This window comes from Gossypium arboreum, chromosome 5 (assembly GCF_025698485.1).
Source record: "Gossypium arboreum isolate Shixiya-1 chromosome 5, ASM2569848v2, whole genome shotgun sequence".
Lineage (NCBI taxonomy): Eukaryota > Viridiplantae > Streptophyta > Magnoliopsida > Malvales > Malvaceae > Gossypium > Gossypium arboreum.
Genome location: NC_069074.1, coordinates 24974539 through 24997403, shown reverse-complemented (window position 1 = coordinate 24997403; position 22865 = coordinate 24974539). Strand labels below are relative to the sequence as shown.

Here is a 22865-nt window from a genome sequence, read left to right as displayed (position 1 = left end):
CAATAGTTAATTGTTCGATCAATTTACTTATTTTCACCTCCAAAACCTTAAGGATGATATTTCTTTCATTAAAATATACCATAGATACCCATATTTTTTCGAATTTGTAATTTAATTTTTACATTTTTTAATATTCAAGCCCAATTATTAACATTGTTATATTGTAACAATATAACTAAACAGTTACATTATACTGAAATTATGAGCTTAAATTTTAAAAGTAAAATTAAATTCTTAAAAGTAAAAATATAAAAGTTAAATTCTTAATTTATAATTAATACATGAACTTGGGGTTTCTTGATGAAATTATCATCAATTACAGCCGTGCAAACACCCAGAACGGTACAACCAAGATTTGATTTTAGTGGAAACTACCCCAGGTTTCATGTTAACTGGAATTATTATTTATGGAAAGAAAATATCCCAAGCCATCAAAGTTAAACTTCATGAACTCCAAATTGACAATCAATGGTGGTTGAACATTTGAAATGAAATAGAAATATAACAACCTGAGCTAATGCTAAAAATCATTCAATAATCCAGATTCAAATATTTCAATTCGGTATAACATGCAGAGGCCCCTTCATACAATGGTCTCAACAACATTGTGTGCAACCCTTTTGGTATGAAAAGCTATGTAAAAATTTTAAATGCATAGTTGACTTCTCTAACGTGTTGATAAACGAACTGAGTGCTCGACTTGAGGAAATTAGCGATAGCTTCGGGAAGAACAGAAAAGCTCTATTCTTTCCCAAAATCGGCACTGTAGTGTGCACTGGATTCCAATTTCTTGGCTTCATTCAATTTTCTCACTGCCTGCAATTTCATCAGACAGAGATAGAAGTGAGCACATCATCCCCTGTTGTCCGAACTTCAGTTTTTTTCCCAATTGTTATACCAAAAAAAAAGAGAAGTCTTTCGGGTTTCAAGGTTATACCTTCATGAAATCTTCGTGGATGACATAATCACGTTCTGCGCGAATTGCTGACATTCCAGCTTCCGTGCAAACATTTCGTAGATCAGCACCATTAAAGCCCTAAAGCAATGGTGATAAAGATTATATTTAGCAATGTAGATTACCGGCATGAAATAGAAACAATCCGTTGACTTACCTCAGCAAGTTTAACAACAGCCTCGTAGTCAATTTCACCATGCTTGGCTATGCCAGCAGCATGAATCTTGAGGATTTCCATTCTTGACTGCTCATTTGGCAATGGGATCTCTATCTTTCTGTCCAGCCGTCCAGGACGAAGCAGTGCAGGGTCAAGAACATCAGGGCGGTTTGTAGCCATGATCATTTTAACCTACATGAAGCAATTTAAGCTTTTAATGATTTCCCCACATTTCAGAGAATGTAAAAGCAAACTTGTGTAGTAGGGCAGCAATTAAGGATTGCATTGAGAGAAATTTGAGTTCCAGAGGAAAAACCATATATTAAAAGGTGCATATGATTAAAGCAACCAGCCATTCAGTTCATATATGTCAAAGGTAAGCTTCTTCTCCAAGGACACCAAGGAGATGTTATGACTCTATATTTCAAAGCAGTAATCGCCGGCATTTTGAAGCTTACTATCGATAAACAAACTACCAGAATACCCCACCTCATCCACTTCGTTTGGAAATAAAAAAAAAAAAGTATAAACTACTAAATTAAGTCATGAAGAGATGTAGTTGAAGTTCAAGAATATTTGCTTTAAATCACAATCATGAACTAGCTCAGATCAAAATAATGTACCTTCCCAAGCTGATCAAATCCATCAAGCTGATTAAGTAACTCCATTAGTGTTCTCTGTATTTCACGGTCAGCACTTGTTCCCTCACTGAAACGGCGTCCACCAATAGCATCAATCTCATCCATAAAGATAATGCAAGGCTGAATAAAAAGAAATGAACATAAGAGCAATATTAAGGGGTATATAGAACAGAAGAAACATTCATAACACCAGGCTCTCACTTGGTGATCACGTGCATATCCAAACATTTCTCTTATCAGTCTTGCACTTTCTCCTATGTATTTGTCAATTATTGCACTTGAAACAACCTGAATTCAGATGACGAGAAGGTAAATCACATTTATTCAATGACAGGTTAACAAGCCAGAGAAAACCACAAAGGTAATAGATACAGTACAAAAAGAAGACAGACCTTTAAGAAGTTGGCATCAATATTACTTGCTATTGCTCTGGCTAACAATGTCTTGCCAGTACCAGGAGGCCCATAAAGGAGGACACCCTGCAATGAAGACGAAATATTTTAGATGATTCTCAACCAAACATCACTCTGCTACAGATTGCTTCACCCATCAAGATAAACACAAGTACACCCTTTAAAACTCTATAATTAGAAGAGAGGGAGACAGGAAGCAATAATCACCTTGGGAGGTTTAATCCCTACTCTAAGGAAAAGCTCAGGATTCATGAGAGGGAGCTCAATAGATTCCCTCAGCTCTCGAATTTGATCAGATAAACCACCAACAGCAGAGTAGCTAACATTACCAGGATCCTCGTGCAACATGTTGTAAACGACTGGATCAACCTGTCATCCAAAATGTATCACGATATCAGACATCTGCAAAGAAAACTTACTTTTATATCGTAAATATGGCTGAACTAATTTGAATGCTAATTACTTCACGAGGTAGGGCCCGCATGATAGTAAGTGTTGTCATGTCAAGAACCACTCTAGTTCCTGAAGTCAGTTTCTCCTTATCAACTTTACTGCGGCAACCAACAACATAACGAGGGCCACTGCTTGCTTTAACAATTACTGCAAACTCATACAAACATCCAATTTTATGGTTATCATTTATCAATTCTCACTAAAAGTGAATCAACATTTGCCTAATATCCAAACACAACTACTCAGACTCAAGCTATGCAGTTTTACCTAAAAGAACACAGAACCCAAGTCAATAAGATTGTAATGTAAGTTCAGAAGATGCTTAGCCACTTGAACTAACGTAGAAACATCAACATTAGAAAAAGAAAAACAGTGGGGGCAAAAGTATAGTTACAGGCTTACAGCGTTCATTATCAAGAGGCCTGAGAACTTCCCCAATGATCTGCCCAACACTCTGAAGAGACTTCAAATCATCTTCTGTTTTGTTGAACTCCTTCTTAGCAGCTCTCAGATTCTCCCTACCTGAACATTCATGAGTATAACTGATATGAAAAAACCATCTAACAAATACATAAGGCTAATCAGAGAGGTAAAGATTCGGTATTCAAATTAATAGCTACAAAAATTGTTCCTTGTTTTATTTTTCTCTTGTATTTTGTCAAAGGCCCCAAGAATTTAATTTCATCATCAGCAAAGGCCAAAAATAAAAGTCAATTTGCAGCCCAACCAGAGAAGAAATCGCAAAGGATAATTTCAATTGAAAACAAAGTGATTGTCTATTGTGGCAATCAAAGCTTAAATCTTTTCTCGCCAATTTTACCACTTCAAGCTATCTCTACAAAGAACAGGAAAAGATTTCAAAACAACATATTTGCAAATCGCTTTAAGCACAAACATTCAGCTGATAGAACCCATAGACGAACCAAAACGGCAAAGCAAAACCCTAATTCCTAAATGAGTAAACACCAAAACTATAATTCAAATTAAAATAAAACGCATATAAGAAAGGGTCCTAAAATAGGGTTAGATGAGGGAGGTTATGAGATAAGATTGGAAGAAACCTGCTCGAACCCTGGATTCGTATTCTTTGTGTTGAAGGAGTTTCTTCCGGTACTCCGCAACCGCATTCCGGCGCCGCACGGCGTCTTCTCCGTCGCTCATTGACAAAATCTCTCACCAGATATCGAAATCGTTGGAGAAAATGCTTTGTTTTTGGGCCTTTCTGAGACTTCAGGACGTGGGAGTTGGGACTATTGATTGTAAATAAATAAATAAAAGTGTTTCACTAAAAAGAGGAAAAGGATAGATTTTTTTGGGTTAATATAAAACTTGGAGCCTGATTGTGGGTTTCAATGGTGAATTTGTTAGCTAGATTTTTTTATGTAAAATTTAAATATTAAATTGAATATTGAAGCTCTACATAGGTATTTAGCTAGAATAAAAAATAATGTAATTATCAAATTAAAAAAATTAAAATATTAAAATGAGTGTTGAAGCCAAATTTAAATATTAAATTAAATATTGAAATAAAATTTATACACTAAATAATATATTACCCCCATTATATAAATATTTTTACTTTTGAACCAAAACGGCAAAACCTTAATTGATGATTCATTGTTTAACGACAAGATTAAAATAAAATAAAAATTCACCGATAAATATTTGGTGCAATAAGATGCAGTGCATTTGAAGAAAAATTCAGATTAGAGTCTTTAAAAAAAACTTTGTAATTAAATTCTATGAAACAAAGATATATAAAATGAATTTTTTATAATTAAAAAAGGTAATTATTAATTTAATAAGTACACTTTTTATATAATTACTTTATATTGTAAAAACGCGGACTTTTTAGCTAGCATTACATAATTACATATATATAAGTAGAATAGAACGCAAAACTTCTATTAACATAAACTTGGATTCCAACCTTCAGCAACCTTGCTATCTTCATTCTTTTCTTTTTCCTTTTTTTTTTTTTAGAAAAAACTGAAGTTCATTAATGAGAAAAAGTATTAAGACAACAAGCGAATAAGTTAAAACACGAACCAACAGACTCATCCCATACACTCGAACTTATCATCCCTACTCCCTAACCACACTATCTTCAATTACAGACAAATCATTCTTATTAAAAGAAACGATATGAAAGCTATTACATTCCATGTGGTTTGCATATGACAAAGGTGCTCGAGTTAAAGAACGAGTCACCTTGTCGGCACACCGACAAGTCCAACAGAAAGATAAGTGTTGAAATTGATTTTTCATTAGTAAACAATTATGTAACAACACACCTAATTCAGAAAAATCAAATGATGGGTGTGACAAAGCCAAAATTACAATTAGATAATCTGACTCAACTATAACATTATCGAATGCTAAAGATTTTAACCATGACAAGACCTCCTTAATAGTAAAAGCTTTGACAATGGAAGGACTAGCAAAAGCATAAATAAGCACCTAAAAAACTTTTAAGCATACAGTCTGTAGAGTCCCAAACTACAACCGCATACCTTATAGCCAGCTCTTACTCGAAACATGCTGAATCTACATTACATTTTAGCAAGCAACCTTCCAGAGGTGCCCAACCAGCCCTTCCCCAACCACGAGTCATTTTGTCCCAGTCACCACTCACATCAGCCGTAGCAAACACCCTTATCGACTGTTGCCAACAGGTCCGAAAAGCATCAACAATCCAAACGACTGATGTTGCAACCACATCATCCTTTTTCCAAACAAAATAATTGTGATTAGACCATGCCAAATGACATAGCACCAATACCGCTATATATGCTCAGGAGTTGCCGAGTCAAGAAGCTTACAAAATATGTTAGTCATTGTTGATTGAACGAATGAAAAACCAATAGCAATCCAAATAACTTGCGCATACGAACAAAGCAACAAAACGTGATTCTTACCCTCAACCTTACCACATCAGCTACATAAGGGAGATAATAGAATACCCTTCTCATTTGAACGAACCTATATAAGTAAAAAATGCCTCAAAAAATGCCAAACAAAGTCTTTAACCTTTAATGAAATTTTACATCGCCATAGCTTTGCCTAAATCGTGTTCTCATCCAACAATGACCAATCCAAACACATATTAAGAATAACATGGTATGCCGATCTCACACTATATCTTCCATATGAATTAAAATGCCATATCTGTAACACCCCTAACCCGTATCAGTCGCCGGAATAGGGTTACGAGGCATTATCGATCAACCACAACATAAACTATACATTTGTGCAATCATCATTAAAGTCTATTCATCTCAATCAATTTGTCCCTTATAAGATCCTCCGAGACCTTAAAACATGCTTAGAAGTGGTTCGGGACTAAACCGAAAACATTCACAAACTTTGAAAAACTTATAAAATTTTCAAACTTTTAAAGGTTACACGCCCGTGTGAACAGGTCGTGTGCCTCACACGGTTACCAGACACGCCCGTGTCACAGACCGTGTGAAAATAGGACATACATACTGACTTGTACCACATGGCCGAGGACACACCTGTGTGCCAGACCGTGTGAAAACTAAGAGGGGTTATTGACTTGGCCACACGGTTGATCACACGCTCGTGTGTCAAATCCGTGTACCACACACGGCCAGTAGACAAGCCTGTGTGTCTAGGCCGTGCCAAACCTGTAGGGTATATTGACTTTAATTTGAAGGGTACCCCAGGGGACACACGGTCGTTTAGCATGACCATGTGTCACACACGGCTGAGACACACGCCCGTGTCTCTATCCGTGTGGACAAAAATAGGCTATTTGCAAAGCCAATTTGCCACCCTATTCTCATGCACACTTAGCCATCAAAATGGTATCATTTCAATATATTAATAGACAACCAAAACATATAATTTCATACACAAATCATGCCAACTATCCACAATCATTACAATTACTCAATTTCATATTCAAAACATACCAAATCATTGTACCAAAATCATCAAACTCAAATAACTTCTAAATGCATTATAATACATTTCCATCAACTAGATCATGCTTCTCAAATATATCAATTCATCATCCTCAAATCATACCAAAATATACCAACTTCCAAGCAATAATATATCAACTAATAACTAACCAAAAGAGCATGCATACAACCATTTAAAACAAGCCAACACTTAGGCCATTATAAACATCACATATATCATTTATTCAACATATGATTCAAGCCAACTTAAATGGCCATATTCCAACATTTACAAGCCAAATCTCATGGCTATAATCACAACTCAAAACATAACAAGATGACACTAGCCTATACATGCCATATACCATATATACAAAGCTCCAAAAGTACCAAAAAGTAGTCGATAATGTGATGATGGTTCCCGATGATACTAGATGTCCGAGCTAGCTTCGATAATCTATAAAACATGGAAAGAACTGTAGCACCCCAAACCCGGCTCAGACGTTATGACCGGATCCGACATGCCACATCGAAGCGTTCAAAACATTTTATATTGTTGGTCCAGAAAAACTTACTTAGTGTTTTAAAAGATAATTTCATTATAGGTTAAAGTGAATGGAAGCTGTGCACCAGGTAGGAAATCGAAAAAGAGGTGGTGAGTCCATCAGACTGCTTAAGTATCAAGCTCCCTTCGGATCCAATCCTAGACATGCATACCACCATTGCCACACCTTAACATCATGGATATTTCTAGGAAACCGATTTGATTAAGTCATTTTTAGGAAAAGTGATTAATTTTGGAAAATACTTTCATTGCGGAAGCTTTGCTTGTTGTCGTGTTATTTTGAAATCAACTGTTGTTTTTGAATTTCAACAGTTAAAATAAGTAATACCTATCTTAGTAATACATATTAAAACCATTAAAAATAATTAAGCGACCTTATTACATTTAAAAACCCAAAACTTCAAACGTAAATAAAAGGATGTCCAGTTCACCGAAGAAAATCAAACTTTGAGCAGGTGGCCACTCGAATTCCTCACGACTCCAAGCCCACTATGGTTGGGAATTTCTGCGTGGATGAAAATAAAAGAGGTGAGTTTGGGGAGACTCGATGTGTAAGGAAAACCCATTCAAAGCCCAAGTCACTCAAGCCTATTAGGCCTAAGCCCATTCAGTAACAGTGGTCTGGGCGAGCCCTTTTCAGATTACAATAAAGCTGGGCCTTAGCCCCTTATTCAGATAATGTATGGCCCATAGGCCTATTTCAAAATACATGCAACATCGGTAAACATATGCAAGCCCATTTGGGAGACTACTCAACCCACCAACCACTACACTCCACCGTACCACCATACACTCCATGTGGGAATAGCTCAACCCACCCAAACACTCCACGATTGCGGCCTTCTTTGCTCGGTTATCGATAAATTGAGGCAAAGCCTCCAATACGTGGACAAGCCACTTTCGGTACTTCCTCGTCAATATCCCAATCCCATGCATCGATAATAACAACATGGCATGCGATAAATAACAACAATCAAACATGCATTTAGGTCAATTTAACCCAGGGGTATTTGGTAATTTATCTTCTAGGGTAAAGCGTAAATTTTCCACTTTTAAAGGTATTTCAGTAATTTATCTATTTTAGGGTTTTTCATGCATATTCTTACTTTTCACGTACTAATGTAATCACGTCTGGGGTTCTTCTTGAATTGGGCAGTTGGCCCATCATTCTAATTTTGGCCCATTAAGCCCAAAAATATCGAGGCACGTAAATCATGCACTTTGCGGTCCAAACATTGCAGCTTACCAAAAACATTAATCGATTTACCTCACGAGCATTCGACACTCGCAAATCTACAAAATACCGATTTTTGACATTTGACTTTTCGACTTTTCCGATCTAGACTAAGAAAGAGGGTGCTAGTTACACACCTGTTTGCGATGATATGCTGACGAGATCCACACACGAACCGCCTACAACGGGTTCTATCTTAAGCTTGGGCCTTCTAGAGGCCCACTAACATAATTAAACCTATGCCAATATTCATAGAATTCCCGAAAATTGGGGCGTTACAACTCTACCCCCTTAAAGAAATTTTGTCCTCGAAATTTACCTGATCCAACTAGTTGAGGGTATTGTTGACGCATATGCTCTTCTAATTCCCAAGTAGCTTCTTTCCTTCCATGATTACGCCAAAGTACTTTCACTAACGGGACAGATTTCCTTTTGAGAACCTTAACATCTCAAGCCAATATTTGCACAAGCTCCTCCTCAAAGGTCAAATCAGTCTGAACTTCAATTTCTGCAACTGGCAGGACATGAGCAGGGTCAGCATGATAACGCCTTAACATGGAGACGTGAAAAACATCGTGAATCTGTTTAACTCGGAGGCAATTCAAGCGATAAGCCCTTGGGCCTACTCGCTTCAAAACCCGATAAGGCCCAATAAACCGCGGACTCAACTTGCCCTTCTTACCGAACCTTAATATCTTCTTCCAAGGAGAAACCTTTAAGAAGACCATATCACCTACTGAGTACTCAATCTCCTTACGCTTCAAATCTGCATACGACTTTTGCCTATCAGATGCTTCTTTTAATCGGTCCCTAATTATTCTAACCTTATCCTCAGTATCAGCTACCAACTCTGGTCCAAGAACTTGTCGCTCTCCTAGTTCAGTCCAACAACTAGGTGTACGACACGTTCGTCCATATAGTGCTTCATATGGTGCCATTCGAATACTCGCCTGGTAACTGTTATTGTACGCAAATTCTGCCAACGGTAAGTAATCCTCCCAACTACCTCGAAAGTCAATCACGCATCCTCTCAACATGTCCTCCAGAATCTGAACAACCCTTTCTAATTGACCATCAGTCTGGGGATGGAAAGCCGTACTAAAATTCAATCGCGTCCCTAACGTCTAATGCAACTTTTGCCAAAACCGAGATGTAAATCTGGGATCCCGATTAGAAATAATTGAAACTAGGACTCTATGAAGTCACACAATCTCTGCCACATACAACTTGGCTAACTTTTAAAGTGAAAAGTCAGTATGAACAGGTATGAAATGGGCCAATTTGGTCAACCTATCCACAATCACCGACACCGAGTCTTTATTTGATAGTGTCAAAGGCAACCCACTCACAAAGTCCATGGTTACCCTCTCCCACTTCCAAAGTGGTATCTTCACCGGCTGTAACAGCCCAGAAGGTAATTGATACTCAGCTTTCACTTGTTGGCATGTCGGACATTTTCCTACAAACTCAGTTACTTCTCGCTAAGTTCGAGCCACCAAGACAATTCTCGCAAGTCGTGATACAACTTATTCCCTCCAGGATGCATGGCACATAGTCCTCCATGAGCTTCCTTCAATATTGTCTGCCTCAAATCAGAGTCCTTCAGAACACAAATTCTTCCTCGGAAACACAGAACTCCTTCGCCATTTAACCCAAACTTAGAAGTTTCCCCTTCCTTAACTTGTTGGAAACGAGCGACCAAAGACTCATTGTTCAACTGCTTTTCCTTAATCTGATCCATCCAGGTTGGCCTCACTTGCAACTCAGCCAACAGACTTCTTTCATCATACAGACTCAGACGAGCAAACATTGCTCTCAGATCAGATATAGTTCTACAACTTAGAGCATCGGCTACCACATTAGCCTTGCCTGGTGATACTCGATCGTATAGTCATAATCCTTAAGCAACTCAATCCATCTCCTTTGCCTAAGGTTCAGCTCCTTCTGAGTCATAAAATACTTAAGACCCTTGTGGTCTGTGTATATAATACACCTTTCCCCTTACAAGTAATGTCTCCAAATCTTAAGTGCAAATATCACTGCCGCCAACTCCAAATCATGAGTAAGATAGTTCCCTTCATGAGGTTTAAGCTATCGTGATGCATATGCAACCACCTTACCCTCATGCATTAACACACAGCCCAAACCCACGTGTGATGTGTCACTGTACACGCTAAAATCCTTCCCAGACTCTGGCTGAATCAACTCAGGTGCTTCAGTCAGAACTTTCTTCAACTTCTCAAAAGCTTCCTGCTGCTTCTTAGTCCATACAAACGGTACTCCTTTCCTTATGAGTTTTGTCAAAGGTTCTGCCATCACAGAAAAACCTTCTACAAACCTTCTGTAGTATCCTGTCAGTCCTAGGAAACTCCGTATTTTCGATACTGACCTAGGCGGCTTCCATTCCAAAATCGCTTCAATTTTTCGAGGGTCCACCTTAATCTCCTCAGCAGAGACCACATGTCCTAAGAAGGTTACCTCCTCAACCAAAATTCACACTTCTTGAACTTCGCAAAGAGTTCCTTCTCCTTAATACTTACAAGACTATACGGAGATGCTCATCATGTTTCGTTTCGGTTTTAGAATATACCGGATATTGTCAATAAAGACGACTACGAACCGATCTAAAATGGTTGGAACACACGATTCATCGATCCATAAACGCCGTAGGAGCATTTCGATCAAATGGCATAACCGAAACTCGTAATGACCATACCGAGTCACGAATGTCGTCTTTTGGATATCTGTCTCCTTGACCCTTAACTGATGATATCCAGATCGAAGGTCGATCTTGGAAAATACAGAAGCTCCTTTAAGCTGGTCAAATAGATCGTCAATCCTTGACAGTGGATACTTATTCTTAATCGTCAGTTTGTTCAACTGGCGATAATCAATGCACATCCGCATCGTACCATCCTTTTTTTTCACGAATAACACCGGTGCTCCCCATGAAAACACGCTTGGCCTAATAAAGCCCCTATCCAACAACTCTTGAATTTGAGCATTTAACTCTACTAACTCCTTAGGTGCCATCCTATACGGTGTGATAGACACAGGCGCCATTCCAGACAACAAGTCTATTCCAAACTCAACTTCTCGATTCGGAGGCAATCCTGGAAGCTCCTCCGGAAAAACATCTTAGAACTCCTTTACGGTCCTAACCTTATCCACTGTCAGTCCCTCCTCTTTTGACTAACTTACAAATACCAATTAGGCCTCACAACCTTTTCGAATCCACTTTTCGGCTCTTAATGCCGACACTACATTGGACAAATAATCCCTTCTCTCACCTATCACTATAACCTCCTCATCCTTTGTAGTTCTTAACACCATTCGTTTAGAAGCACAATCCAGAGTCGCCTTATGCTTAACAAGCCAATCCATTCCCAGAATGAGGTCAAACTCTCCGAACGGTAACTCCATCAGATCTCCAGGAAAAACCTTGCCTTGAGTTTCTAAGGGTACATTCCTATACAGTTTGTTTACCCTAACCGAGTGACCCAAAGGACTTAGTACAGATACCCCACTCACAATCTCCTCAGAGCAGTCCAAGTTGTCTATAATCCGTTCTGTGGCCTCCAACCAATATTCCGCCACATTCGGGGCTATACCAGACACGCCCTTAAAGTTCTCCGTTCCGTTAGTCCCGAAGTCATTCAGAAATAGATCCCTGAATTTCGTTGCCCGAACTTGCTCCGGCAACCCTTTCCAAAACACGAAGCATTGCCTGTGACAGGGCATCATCCTCGGCGGCCCTATCATACGGCCCATTCTCATCCGTCGGTGGTGGTCGTGCTACTCCAGTGGGTATGTGTTCAGAAGACGAAGTTCTAGCTTGAGTACAACCTCGGCCTCGACCACGACCTCTTCCCCGAGTAGCTCTCGTACTCATATCGATTTATCTTGATTACGAATTTTTATGCATCAATTCAATATTCCGGTGTTTATTACGGATGTTTTATGAATCGAACGAGAGTTCGAGTTTGTTTTCGCAGAATCAAGTCTAGCTACGATTTCAATCTCTTATCGATTTTCCTATGGTTTTAGTATCATCCTATCTAGAGTGTCCTAGTAGGGTTTGATGCAGAACAGATAATTCAGAAAATATTGAGAAAAATTCAAAATACTTACAGACTTGGTAGGAGATTGAATGCCACCTTCTAAAGATCTAAATTTTGAAAATCAAGTTTTTTGTATTCTTTATAAAATTTTCGCTTTCAAAAATCTTTGTTTTTGTAAACCCATTCCACAGCCGAGTTGTTGTAACTGGGCACTGATACCACTAAATGTAGCACCCCAAACCCGGCTCAGACGTTATAACCGGATCCGACATGCCACATCGAAGCGTTCAAAACATTTTATATTGTTGGTCCAGAAAAACTTACTTAGTGTTTTAAAAGATAATTTCATTATAGGTTAAAGTGAATGGAAGTTGTGCACCAGGTAGGAAACCGAAAAAGAGGTGGTGAGTCCATCAGACTGCTTAAGTATCAAGCTCCCTTCGGATCCAATCCTAAACATGCATACCACCATTGCCACACCTTAACATCATGGATATTTCTAGGAAACCGATTTGATTAAGTCATTTTTAGGAAAAGTGATTAATTTTGGAAAATACTTTCATTGCGGAAGCTTTGCTTGTTGTCGTGTTATTTTGAAATCAACTGTTGTTTTTGAAAACGCGCCCTAAAACTATCCAATTTCAACAGTTAAAATAAGTAATACCTATCTTAGTAATACATATTAAAACCATTAAAAATAATTAAGCAGCCTTATTACATTTAAAAACCCAAAACTTCAAACGTAAATAAAAGGATGTCCAGTTCACCAGAAGAAAATCAAACTTTCAGAACGGGTGGCCACTCCGAATTCCCTCACAGCTCCAAGCCCACTATGGTTGGGAATTTCTTGCGTGGATGAAAATAAAAGGGGTGAGATTGAGGAGACTCAGTGTGTAAGGAAAACCCATTCAAAGCCCAAGTCAGCTCAAGCCTATTGGGCCTAAGCCCATTTAGGTATGAGTGTCTTGGGCGAGCCTTTTCATTACAATAAACGGGCCTTAGCCCTTATTCAGATAATGATATGGCCCATAGGCCCATTTCAAAATACATGCAACATCAAGTAAACATATGCAAGCCCATTTGGGAGACTACTCAACCCACCAACCACTACACTCCACCCGTACCAGCCATACACTCCATGTGGGGAATAGCTCAACCCACCCACCCAACACTCCGATTCTTGACCTTGCTTTGCTCAGTTATCGATAAATTGAGGCAAAGCCTCCAATACGTGGACAAGCCACTTTCAGACTTCCTCCGTCAATATCCCAATCCCATGCATCGATAATAACAACATGGCATGCGATAAATAACAACGATCAAACATGCATTTAGGTCAATTTAACCTAGGGGTATTTGGTAATTTATCTTCAGGGTAAAGCGTAAATTTTCCACTTTTAAAGGTATTTCATAATTTATCTATTTTAGGGTTTTCATGCATATTCTTACTTTTCACGTACTAATGTAATCACGCATCGAGGGTTCTTCTTGAATTGGGCAGATTGGCCCATCATTCTAATTTTGGCCCATTAAGCCCAAAAATATCGAGGCACGTAAATCATGCACTTTGCGGTCCAAACATTGCAGCTTACCAAAAACATTAATCGATTTACCTCACGAGCATTCACTTGACGTAAATCTACAAAATACCGGTTTCGGCATTTTGGCTTTTAAACTTTTGCCGATCTAGACTAAGAAAGAGGTGTTAGTTACACACTGCTTTTGCGACGATATCTTGTGAGATCCACACACGAACCGCCTACAATTGGATTACTAACACGTTAATCTAACTATTCAAATACAAACTACGTATTAACCCCTTACAATATTCGACCAACCACACCTACAGATCATAGTAAGCTTATAAGAAATCAATAAGCAACTCATTAACAAATTTTTGTCAATGTTTACCACATAATCATAACTTCACTGCAAGCTGTCTTCCTGAGCAACAGTCACTAAATCATTTATAATTGGAGCTACGAAACTCCAAATCAAGTGCCGTTAATTTTCCATGAAAATAGACTCATATATCTTCTACCCATAAAATTTTCAGAATTTTTGGTATGGCCAATCAATACCAAATTTTTCTTAAAGTTTCCCATGTTTCACTGTTTGACTAATCTGACCACTCTTCATTTCAAATCAAATTTATCATTGTACAGAATTCAAAATATATTCTTGTTTATTTCATTTGAAACTAGACTCATTAAGATTTAATTACATACTTTATTCAGCTTCTAATTCTTCTCCCACAATTTATGGTGATTTTCCAAAGTCATGTTCTTCTGTCTTTGTCCTAAGCGATTTATTACCAAATCACTCTTTCATACACCTATCTTGCATGCATGTTATTTAAACATGTATATCACCAATCAATCATCACATATCTATGATTTTTACTTAAGCATAATCTCCATTTCATCATTTTAAAGCACAACATGTTAGCCAATTTTTCCCTTTAGCATCTAAGGCACATGCATGCTCATTTGTTTGGCTCAACTTCACATATCTTCCATTTTTCATCAAAAGAACATGAAACAACAACCATTTCCTTCATTTTAATTCATGACCAAATGCTTACAACACAACTAAAAACCAAAATATGCTTCAAGAGTTAAGGTAGAATCAAGATAATAAGAAGCAAGGTACCAAGAACTTACCTTCAATTTTCCTCCTCCTAATGACCGAATACTCAAGAGCTTTCTCCTCTCCTTTCTCTTCTCTAACTTTCAGCTATGATGAACAAAGATGGACAAAACTTTGTTATTTTCACCCCTTTTTCTTTTAATAAAACTTCATATTTCATCCATTTAATTCTTTAATACAAAAGACATGAAATTCTTATCATGAAACATTTACCTAACCCATTATCATGGAACATTTACCTAACCCATTATCAATTTGTATCAATTTGTACCATAAATTATGGATATCAAGTGCACATTTTGTCTACAACAACATGATGGCTGGCCACTTCATGTAAAATGGGAGGTTTGTCATGCAAATCCTCCTATTTTGCACTCCTATTTATTTGGCCACTTCAATTTAGCCTATAGCATTTTTAAACATTTTCACATAGGTTCTATTTCATAATTTCACCCCCTTTTTCTTATGAAACAAAAATTAACTAAAATTGCCGGGTTCTATCTTAAGCTTGGGCCTTCTAGAGGCCCACTAACATAATTAAACCTATGCCAACATTCACAGAATTCCTGAAAATTAGGGCGTTACAAAAACACTCAAAGTAAACTTTAAAAGCTTAGTAAGCCATATACTAATAAAGTCATCACATGAATATTTGCATATCAATTCAGTATGCCAAACATAGCTAATCGCATTCAAATTTACAAACCTTTCTCATTGAATATAAAATCAATGTCTTAATCAAGTTCATCAAATATTTTTCCTTTTCAATACTCGTATGAATTTCATACGTACCTTATTCACTTAGCTCATTCACATATTCTTTCTCGACTTGACTTTACCCATTGAACCGTTCGGAATCGTTAAGGATACTCAAAAATCACATAAGCTCATACAATGTCATATCCCTGATATGGTCTTACATGTTATTACATATCGATGCCACTATCCCGGACAGGGTCTCATACGAAATCGATTAAAGATGCCAATCTCCCAGACATGGTCTTACACATAATTTCAATACAATGCCAATGTCCCATACATGGTCTTATATATAATCATATCTCGGTAACCTAATGTCATGACATTCGTATCCTATACTATTCTTAAGGTTCATACGGGACTTTCGTATATCATAACTTCGTCGATTCTTGCTCGTAAGTGCTCGTTCAACATTTATAACATTTCCATGACAAGTAAACATATGTAATTCAATTTAAAGCCATTTATTTGCATATGAACTTACATCGTATTCGGGATAAACGAACGGAATCGACTATTAGTCAACTTTTGATTTTCATCGATCTAAATCTATTTTCTTTCGTTCTTGATCTATATACATTAAAAATTAGCTTATTTAATCACATGTTCATTTAATTTCATCCACAAACACATATTTGGGTATTTTTACACTTTCGCCCTAAACTTTCACATTTCTTGCAATTTAGTCCTTATTTCACAAATACACAAAATTACACAATTTCTTTCAAATACATGCTAGCCGAATTATCCTAGTGTATATATCAGCCATATTTATCAATATTTTACACATTTAACCACACATTTTCATCTTTTTACAATTTAACCCCTTTTATGCAATTTCACTAAAAATTACTTTACAAAACATTATAATCTATCATCAAAAATTCATATTTCATTATCAAATACCAAAGAACACAATAAATCATCAATTTCAACTCTCAAAATCTTTAACAGTTTCAAAAATTAAGACACGGGCTAGCTAATACTCAAAGTAACGATCACAAAAACGTAGAAATCAACAAAAACCGAGCAAAAATCACATACCAATTTGTTAATGCAATTGCCGAACCCTTAAACCCAACAATGGCTTCTTCTTCCTTTGAATTTCGGTGAGAAAGATGACAAATCCCACTAATTTTTATCATTTGTTTTATTTAATTAGTCATTAATATACAAATTACTATAATAACCCTTAATTAAACATTATAAAACACTTAATGGATGGCTATATTTGTCCATCCCATTAACTAAAGGTCAAATAACCACATAAAGACTTACACATTTAAATTTCTTAGCAAATAAAGTACTTTAACAATAGAATGCAATTTTTGCATTTTACTCGATTAAGTCATTTTTTCTCAAATTGAACTATTAAATGATAAAATTAGCTCACGAAAATTTCACACATATATTTTCAAATGCTGATAACACCAAGAATAATATTAAAATAATTTTAAGACCTTAGATTTGTGGTTTCAAAACCACTATTCCAATTTAGCTAAAACCATGTTGTTACAATATCAATCGATCCGTTGTAAGAGTGTAACTAACTAGGATCTGAAGAACATATTTTGCATCATCAAAAGCTAAAATGTCTTCCACTAAGTCCCTTATCCATGCACAACCATTACCATTAAATAAATCAACAACCTGGAAGTAACTCACATAAAAAATCATGTCATCAACCAACGATGTGTAATAGCCCGATTTAGACCCTATTCGGAATGGTAGTTTTGGGACCAAGAATCCAAGTCAGAAAAATAAATAAAAATTATTTTCTTTGTTTATTATGTGTGAATTTATATGTGTGAAATTTTCGTGATTTAATTTTGTCATTTGAGTGTCAATTTAAAAAAAAAAGGTTTAATAGCGTAAAATGAGAATTTGATGGTTAATTTTAAAAGGGCCAAATAGATGATGTCTTTATTTCATGAGGTACTTATGTTGCAATTATGCCATTGATTATATGAATGGGCAGTAATGGCATGCAATATATAGTTTTGTTATTAAATCATTAAGGTTAAATATGTAAATTCATAAATAAGTTAATATATGTTATAATAAAACATAATTAAAAGCCATTTGTTCATATTTTATTTCTTATGACCGAATAACAAAAAAATAAATCAAAGAAACAAATCTTAGGTATTCTGCCATTGTTGAGCTTGATTAAGGTATGTAACTAGCTCAGTTTTTTATAATTTTTACGTCTTTGAGATCGTTGCAGTGTAATGTACAAAGCCCATGCTTGAATTTCTGATTTTGATGAATATTTTGAGTTATGCCATTGATGAATATCTGAGTTTTGTGATGTTAGTTGATGAATTATGAAAGATATGTTTTGAATGAATATGTTTATATTGGAATTTTTGATAAATTTGAGTAATTTGGGCTAAATTGTAAAAATAACAATTTGAGGGATTAAAATGTGAAATAAATAAAATTTATGGACTTGTATGAGCATAAGGTAGATTCGGCCTAAGCATGGTGTGTGCAAATTTTGCATGTTTTGTGTTTTGTGCTATTTGGACTAAATTGTAAAAAGGGTAAAATGGTAATTTGCCCATTTATGTGTTTTTGGACTAAATTGAGTGAAAATATGTTTGAATTAGTTTAATTTGAATATGTTTAGATTAATAACCAAAGAAATCGGATTTGGATCAGGAAAAACCAAAGTTGTCGATTATTCGTCTCGGTCCGATTATCGTTGTCTGAGGTAAGTTTATAAGCAAATAGATGTTATTTATTTGATTAAATACGAACTATACATGCTGAAATGAATAATGTGATATTATATATGTGGAAGCCAAATATGTATAAGCTTGTAATCTAAGTATACGAGTTCAATTCAATCGAGTTACAAATCCGAAAGCCCCGTACGAACATAAGGAATAGCTAGGATACATATGTCATGACATAGGATTTTCGATATATGGTTACGTGTAAGACCATGTATAGGACATTGGCATCAATATTTGATTACGTGTAAGACCATGCTTGGGACATCGATATCGTATTTGATTCGTGTAAGACCCTGTCTGGGACAGTGGCATCGCTATATGATAGCATGTAAGACCACGTCTGGGACGTTGGCATTGTACGATATATGTGATTATCCGAGTACCCTATTCAATTCCAAATAGTTCAACGGGCAATGATAAGTTGTGATTGAATGTATAAACGAGCTAAAATGATCACGTATGTAATAGCCTATTACCAGTTTGAAATAAGGTAAATAGGTTACTTGATATGTGTTGCAAATCATATATGATGTAAATTAAAAAATATATGTGTGCATATGGAAAGTACACTCGGCCAATGGTTATGTATAGTGATATCATATTTGTGATCTATGTACAAACATTTATAAATGTTTATATTCGCCTTATGGATATAAAATGTGAATATTTATGAAATGATTCATGAATATATGTATATGAGTTTATATATATTCGATTAAATAATGATATTATGGTTTTGAGATTAAATGATATTTTGATATTAGATATATGTAAATTCAGCTAAATAAAAGTACATGTTGTATATGAAATTGTGAGCTTGAAAATAAATGTGACCATGATAGCATAAATTAGTTTGGTTAAGTGGAGTTGATATTAACATTGAGTTATTTATTTGCTTATAACTTACTAAGCTATGATAGCTTACTATGTGTGTTTATGTTTGCCTCTGTTTTATAGATTTTGGATTTAAGTTATGAGCTCGGGGATCGTCAACAAAGTCTATCACACTATCGACTGTTATTGGTATTTTATAAGTTTGAACTTGAACCTATGGCATGTATAGGCTAGTTTATATTTGGTTAAGTTTGAAGTTGTGTATATATTAAGCCATGCGAAAATGGCTAATATGATATGTGAGTATATGAAATACTAGTCAAGTTTATTTATGTTATATGCATTGAAGATGGTTGGTGATTTTGGATGTGTGTTTGGTTGATTCGGCTATGGTTCATGCATAAATAAATATATATGTGAACTTGGTTGAGGTGCTTTGTTAAGGTATCACACATAGCCTATGTTTAGCTCACTTTTGGTAAGTTTGATGTATGGTATGTTTTGTCTTTGAGAATGGTTTATTAATTTGGCTTAGTAATGGAGTAAAATGATAATGATTTATATATATATATATATATATATATATATATTGAATAGGTATTAGTTATTTTGATTCGGTTGTAATGGCAATGTATGTGCATACATATTATGTTTGAATGGTTGGCTAATTAAGTATGGTCAATGAAGACAAAATAATAAGTATGTTATATGATTGATTTGGTTAATATGCTTTGTTTGAGGTTCTGTAATAAAAGACTAAAATGTTAGGTTTTATATTGAGTTGAAAATATGCCATAGTTGTGGTTCGACAAGTGTGCTTAAATTAGGTCATTATGGGTTTACTTATATGTTAATGCTATAATTGTGGTATTGAATATTTTTGGACTAAGTTAGGCTATGAAAAATTGATTAATGAAAGTGGTTTTTGTGTCAGTTTCAAATGGCATATTACTTGAATGTTTTGGTTAGTTTATTTGAGTAGTTTAATTGGTTAAGTTGATGATATATTTGGCATATGCTAAGTAGAATATTATATATATGTATCTATGTTATGCAATTGTTATAGTTAGGTAAACAATTGTTATAATGGTACGTTATTATTTGATAGATGAAATAGACATAATGGTGCATGTTATTTATATGAAATGAAATGATGTATGTTTGCATGTTTTAAAGTATGCGCATATAATTTGTAAGTTGACAAGTTATTTTATATTTAAATAATTTGAATGCCATAAATGTTAAGTATGCATATATGATTAGTATTGAAATAAAATATACTTGATTATGAGTTAAGCATTCGATTTTCATGATTCCTTGGTTGTATTAATTGAATACAAATTTGAAAATTGTATGAATTATAGAATCAAAGCATGTTAGATTGATTTAAAATTTTACTAGATGATTAACATTGAAATGAACGTCTGTTCTGAATTGTATTTGGAACGTCTGTTCTGAGTTGTATTTTGATTGGTAATGCCTCGTAACCCCATTCCAGCGACCGATACGGGTTAGGGGTGTTACATTTTATTGGTATCAAAGCCACAGTTTAGTCAATTCTAGGACTAACGTAATGCATGTGAGTCTAGCTATATATGTCATATTATATACTGTGATAATGTAATGATTTCTGACATTTGAAAATGTGTTTACGTATAGTAAATAGATCCCGATAGAGCCGTAGCTGATAATGTCGAGAGTATAGCGCCTGCTCCTGCGTAAGGGACAGTTCCGGTTGATTCTCGACCGACTTCGAGTAGCCAAGAGAGAGAGGCTAGACAAGCCTTTTATCAAATAATAAATGACTAGTTTACTCAATATATCTGGACAAATCCGGTTGCACAGCAACCTCCACCCCCGAATAATCCTTCTCTGATACCTGTTATACCTCAAGTGAGTGATCCGTTGAGATTACATAAACCTCCTGTTGATAAAATCAGAAAACACGGAGCTGAAGAATTCAGAGCTATTGATGATGATTATGCTAAGCGAGCTGAATTTTGGCTTGATAATACTATCCGCGTGTTTGATGAGCTATCTTGTACCCCGGATGAGTGTTTGAAATGTGCCATATCTTTGCTACGAGACACCGCATATCACTGGTGGAATACATTAGTATCTGTGGTTTCGAAAGAATGGGTGACTTGGGAGTTCTTTTAGACTGAGTTCCGCAAGAAATACATCAACCAGAGATTTATCGATCAGAAGCGCAAAGAATTTTAAGAATTGAAACAGGGTCAGATGACTGTGACAAAATATGAACAGAAATTCGTGAGACTCAATCGATTTGCCCTAGAGTATGTTTCGAGTAAAGCCATAATGTGTAAAAGATTTGAAGACAGGTTGAACAAAGACATTAAACTGCTGGTTGGCATACTTGAAATAAAAGAGTTTGTAGTACTAGTTGAGCGAACGTGCAAAGTAGAAGAGATCAGGAAAGAGAAAAGAAAAGCAGACTTTGAAGCTAGAGATTTACGTAAAAGATCATCCGGTAAAATATTTTAGTCGGCATCAAAGAGATTTCAAGATGATTCTAGCCGTTTAAAAGCTACTGCTGGTTATTCTAGATGGGATTGAGATAGACCACCTGCGAGCTTGAGAGTTACCTCAGTAGCTAGTGTTAGTAATGTTAGATCGAACCAACCCGAGTGTAAACATTATGGTAAACGACATCCCGACAGTTGTAGATTGCATGATCGAGCCTGTTTTAAATGTGGATCGATGGATCATTTCATTCGTGAATGCTCTAAGTTAGCTGAACAAAACACAGTATAGAATGCGAGATCGAGTAACATGTCAGCTCGAGGTAAACAGCCCAGAAGAACGGGTAATGTGAGTAACAGTCAAAGAGAAACTAAAGACACAACAATTCAATCTGAGGCTTGCGCACCTACCAGAGATTATCCCATACGTGCTCGTGAGGAGGCTTCATCCCAAATGTTATTACTGGTACATTCACTCTATATGATACTAGTGTAATTGCATTGATTGATCCTGGTTCGACTCATTCTTATGTGTGTGAGACATTAGTATTCAGTAAGACTTTGCCTATTGAGTCTACTGAGTTTGTGATTACAGTATCGAACCTCTTGGGCCAGTGTGTTCTGGTTGGCAAAATGTGTAAGAATTGTCATTTGATGATTCAAGATTCGTGTTTTCTGGCTTATTTGATGTTGTTGCCATTTGACGGGTTCGATATAATTCTGGGTATGGACTGGTTGACTTTGCATAATGCTGTCGTAAATTGCAAAAGAAAGACTATTGATTTACGGTGTCAAAATAATAAGATTATTCGGATTGAATCTAATGATCTGAATAGTTTACCGGCAGTGATATCTTCAATGTTAGCTCAAAAGTATGTAAGAAAGGGTTGTGAAGCTTACTTTGCGTATGTGCTTGATAGTAAAGTAGCTTAAAGAAAGATTATATCAGTACCAAATGTGTGCGAGTATTCAGCCGTATTTCGTGAAAAAT

General features: G+C 36.0%; 1 protein-coding gene across 1 annotated transcript; it reads right to left on the bottom strand.

Annotated features, from left to right (window-relative positions):
* Positions 1 to 515: 515 nt before the first annotated feature.
* LOC108453819 (26S proteasome regulatory subunit S10B homolog B) lies at positions 516 to 3977 on the bottom strand. The gene is made up of 10 exons (XM_017752139.2): positions 3681 to 3977; positions 3022 to 3141; positions 2630 to 2766; positions 2374 to 2535; positions 2146 to 2232; positions 1955 to 2041; positions 1736 to 1873; positions 1113 to 1304; positions 938 to 1036; positions 516 to 816 (listed from the first exon to the last, which is right to left on the bottom strand). Exons 1-10 carry the CDS (start codon positions 3778 to 3780, stop codon positions 742 to 744), a joined length of 1197 nt encoding a protein of 398 aa, XP_017607628.1. The 5' UTR covers positions 3781 to 3977; the 3' UTR covers positions 516 to 741.
* Positions 3978 to 22865: the final 18888 nt, after the last annotated feature.

Bases quoted from the DNA above. Each gene is read 5' to 3' on its own strand.
- LOC108453819 (XM_017752139.2), bottom strand. From the start codon at position 3,780: ATGAGCGACGGAGAAGACGCCGTGCGGCGCCGGAATGCGGTTGCGGAG. The intron at 2,042-2,145 runs GTCTGTCTTCTT...ATCTGAATTCAG, and splicing joins TTGATGCCAACTTCTTAAAG to GTTGTTTCAAGTGCAATAAT. The intron at 1,037-1,112 runs GTAAGTCAACGG...CCATTGCTTTAG, and splicing joins CTGTTGTTAAACTTGCTGAG to GGCTTTAATGGTGCTGATCT.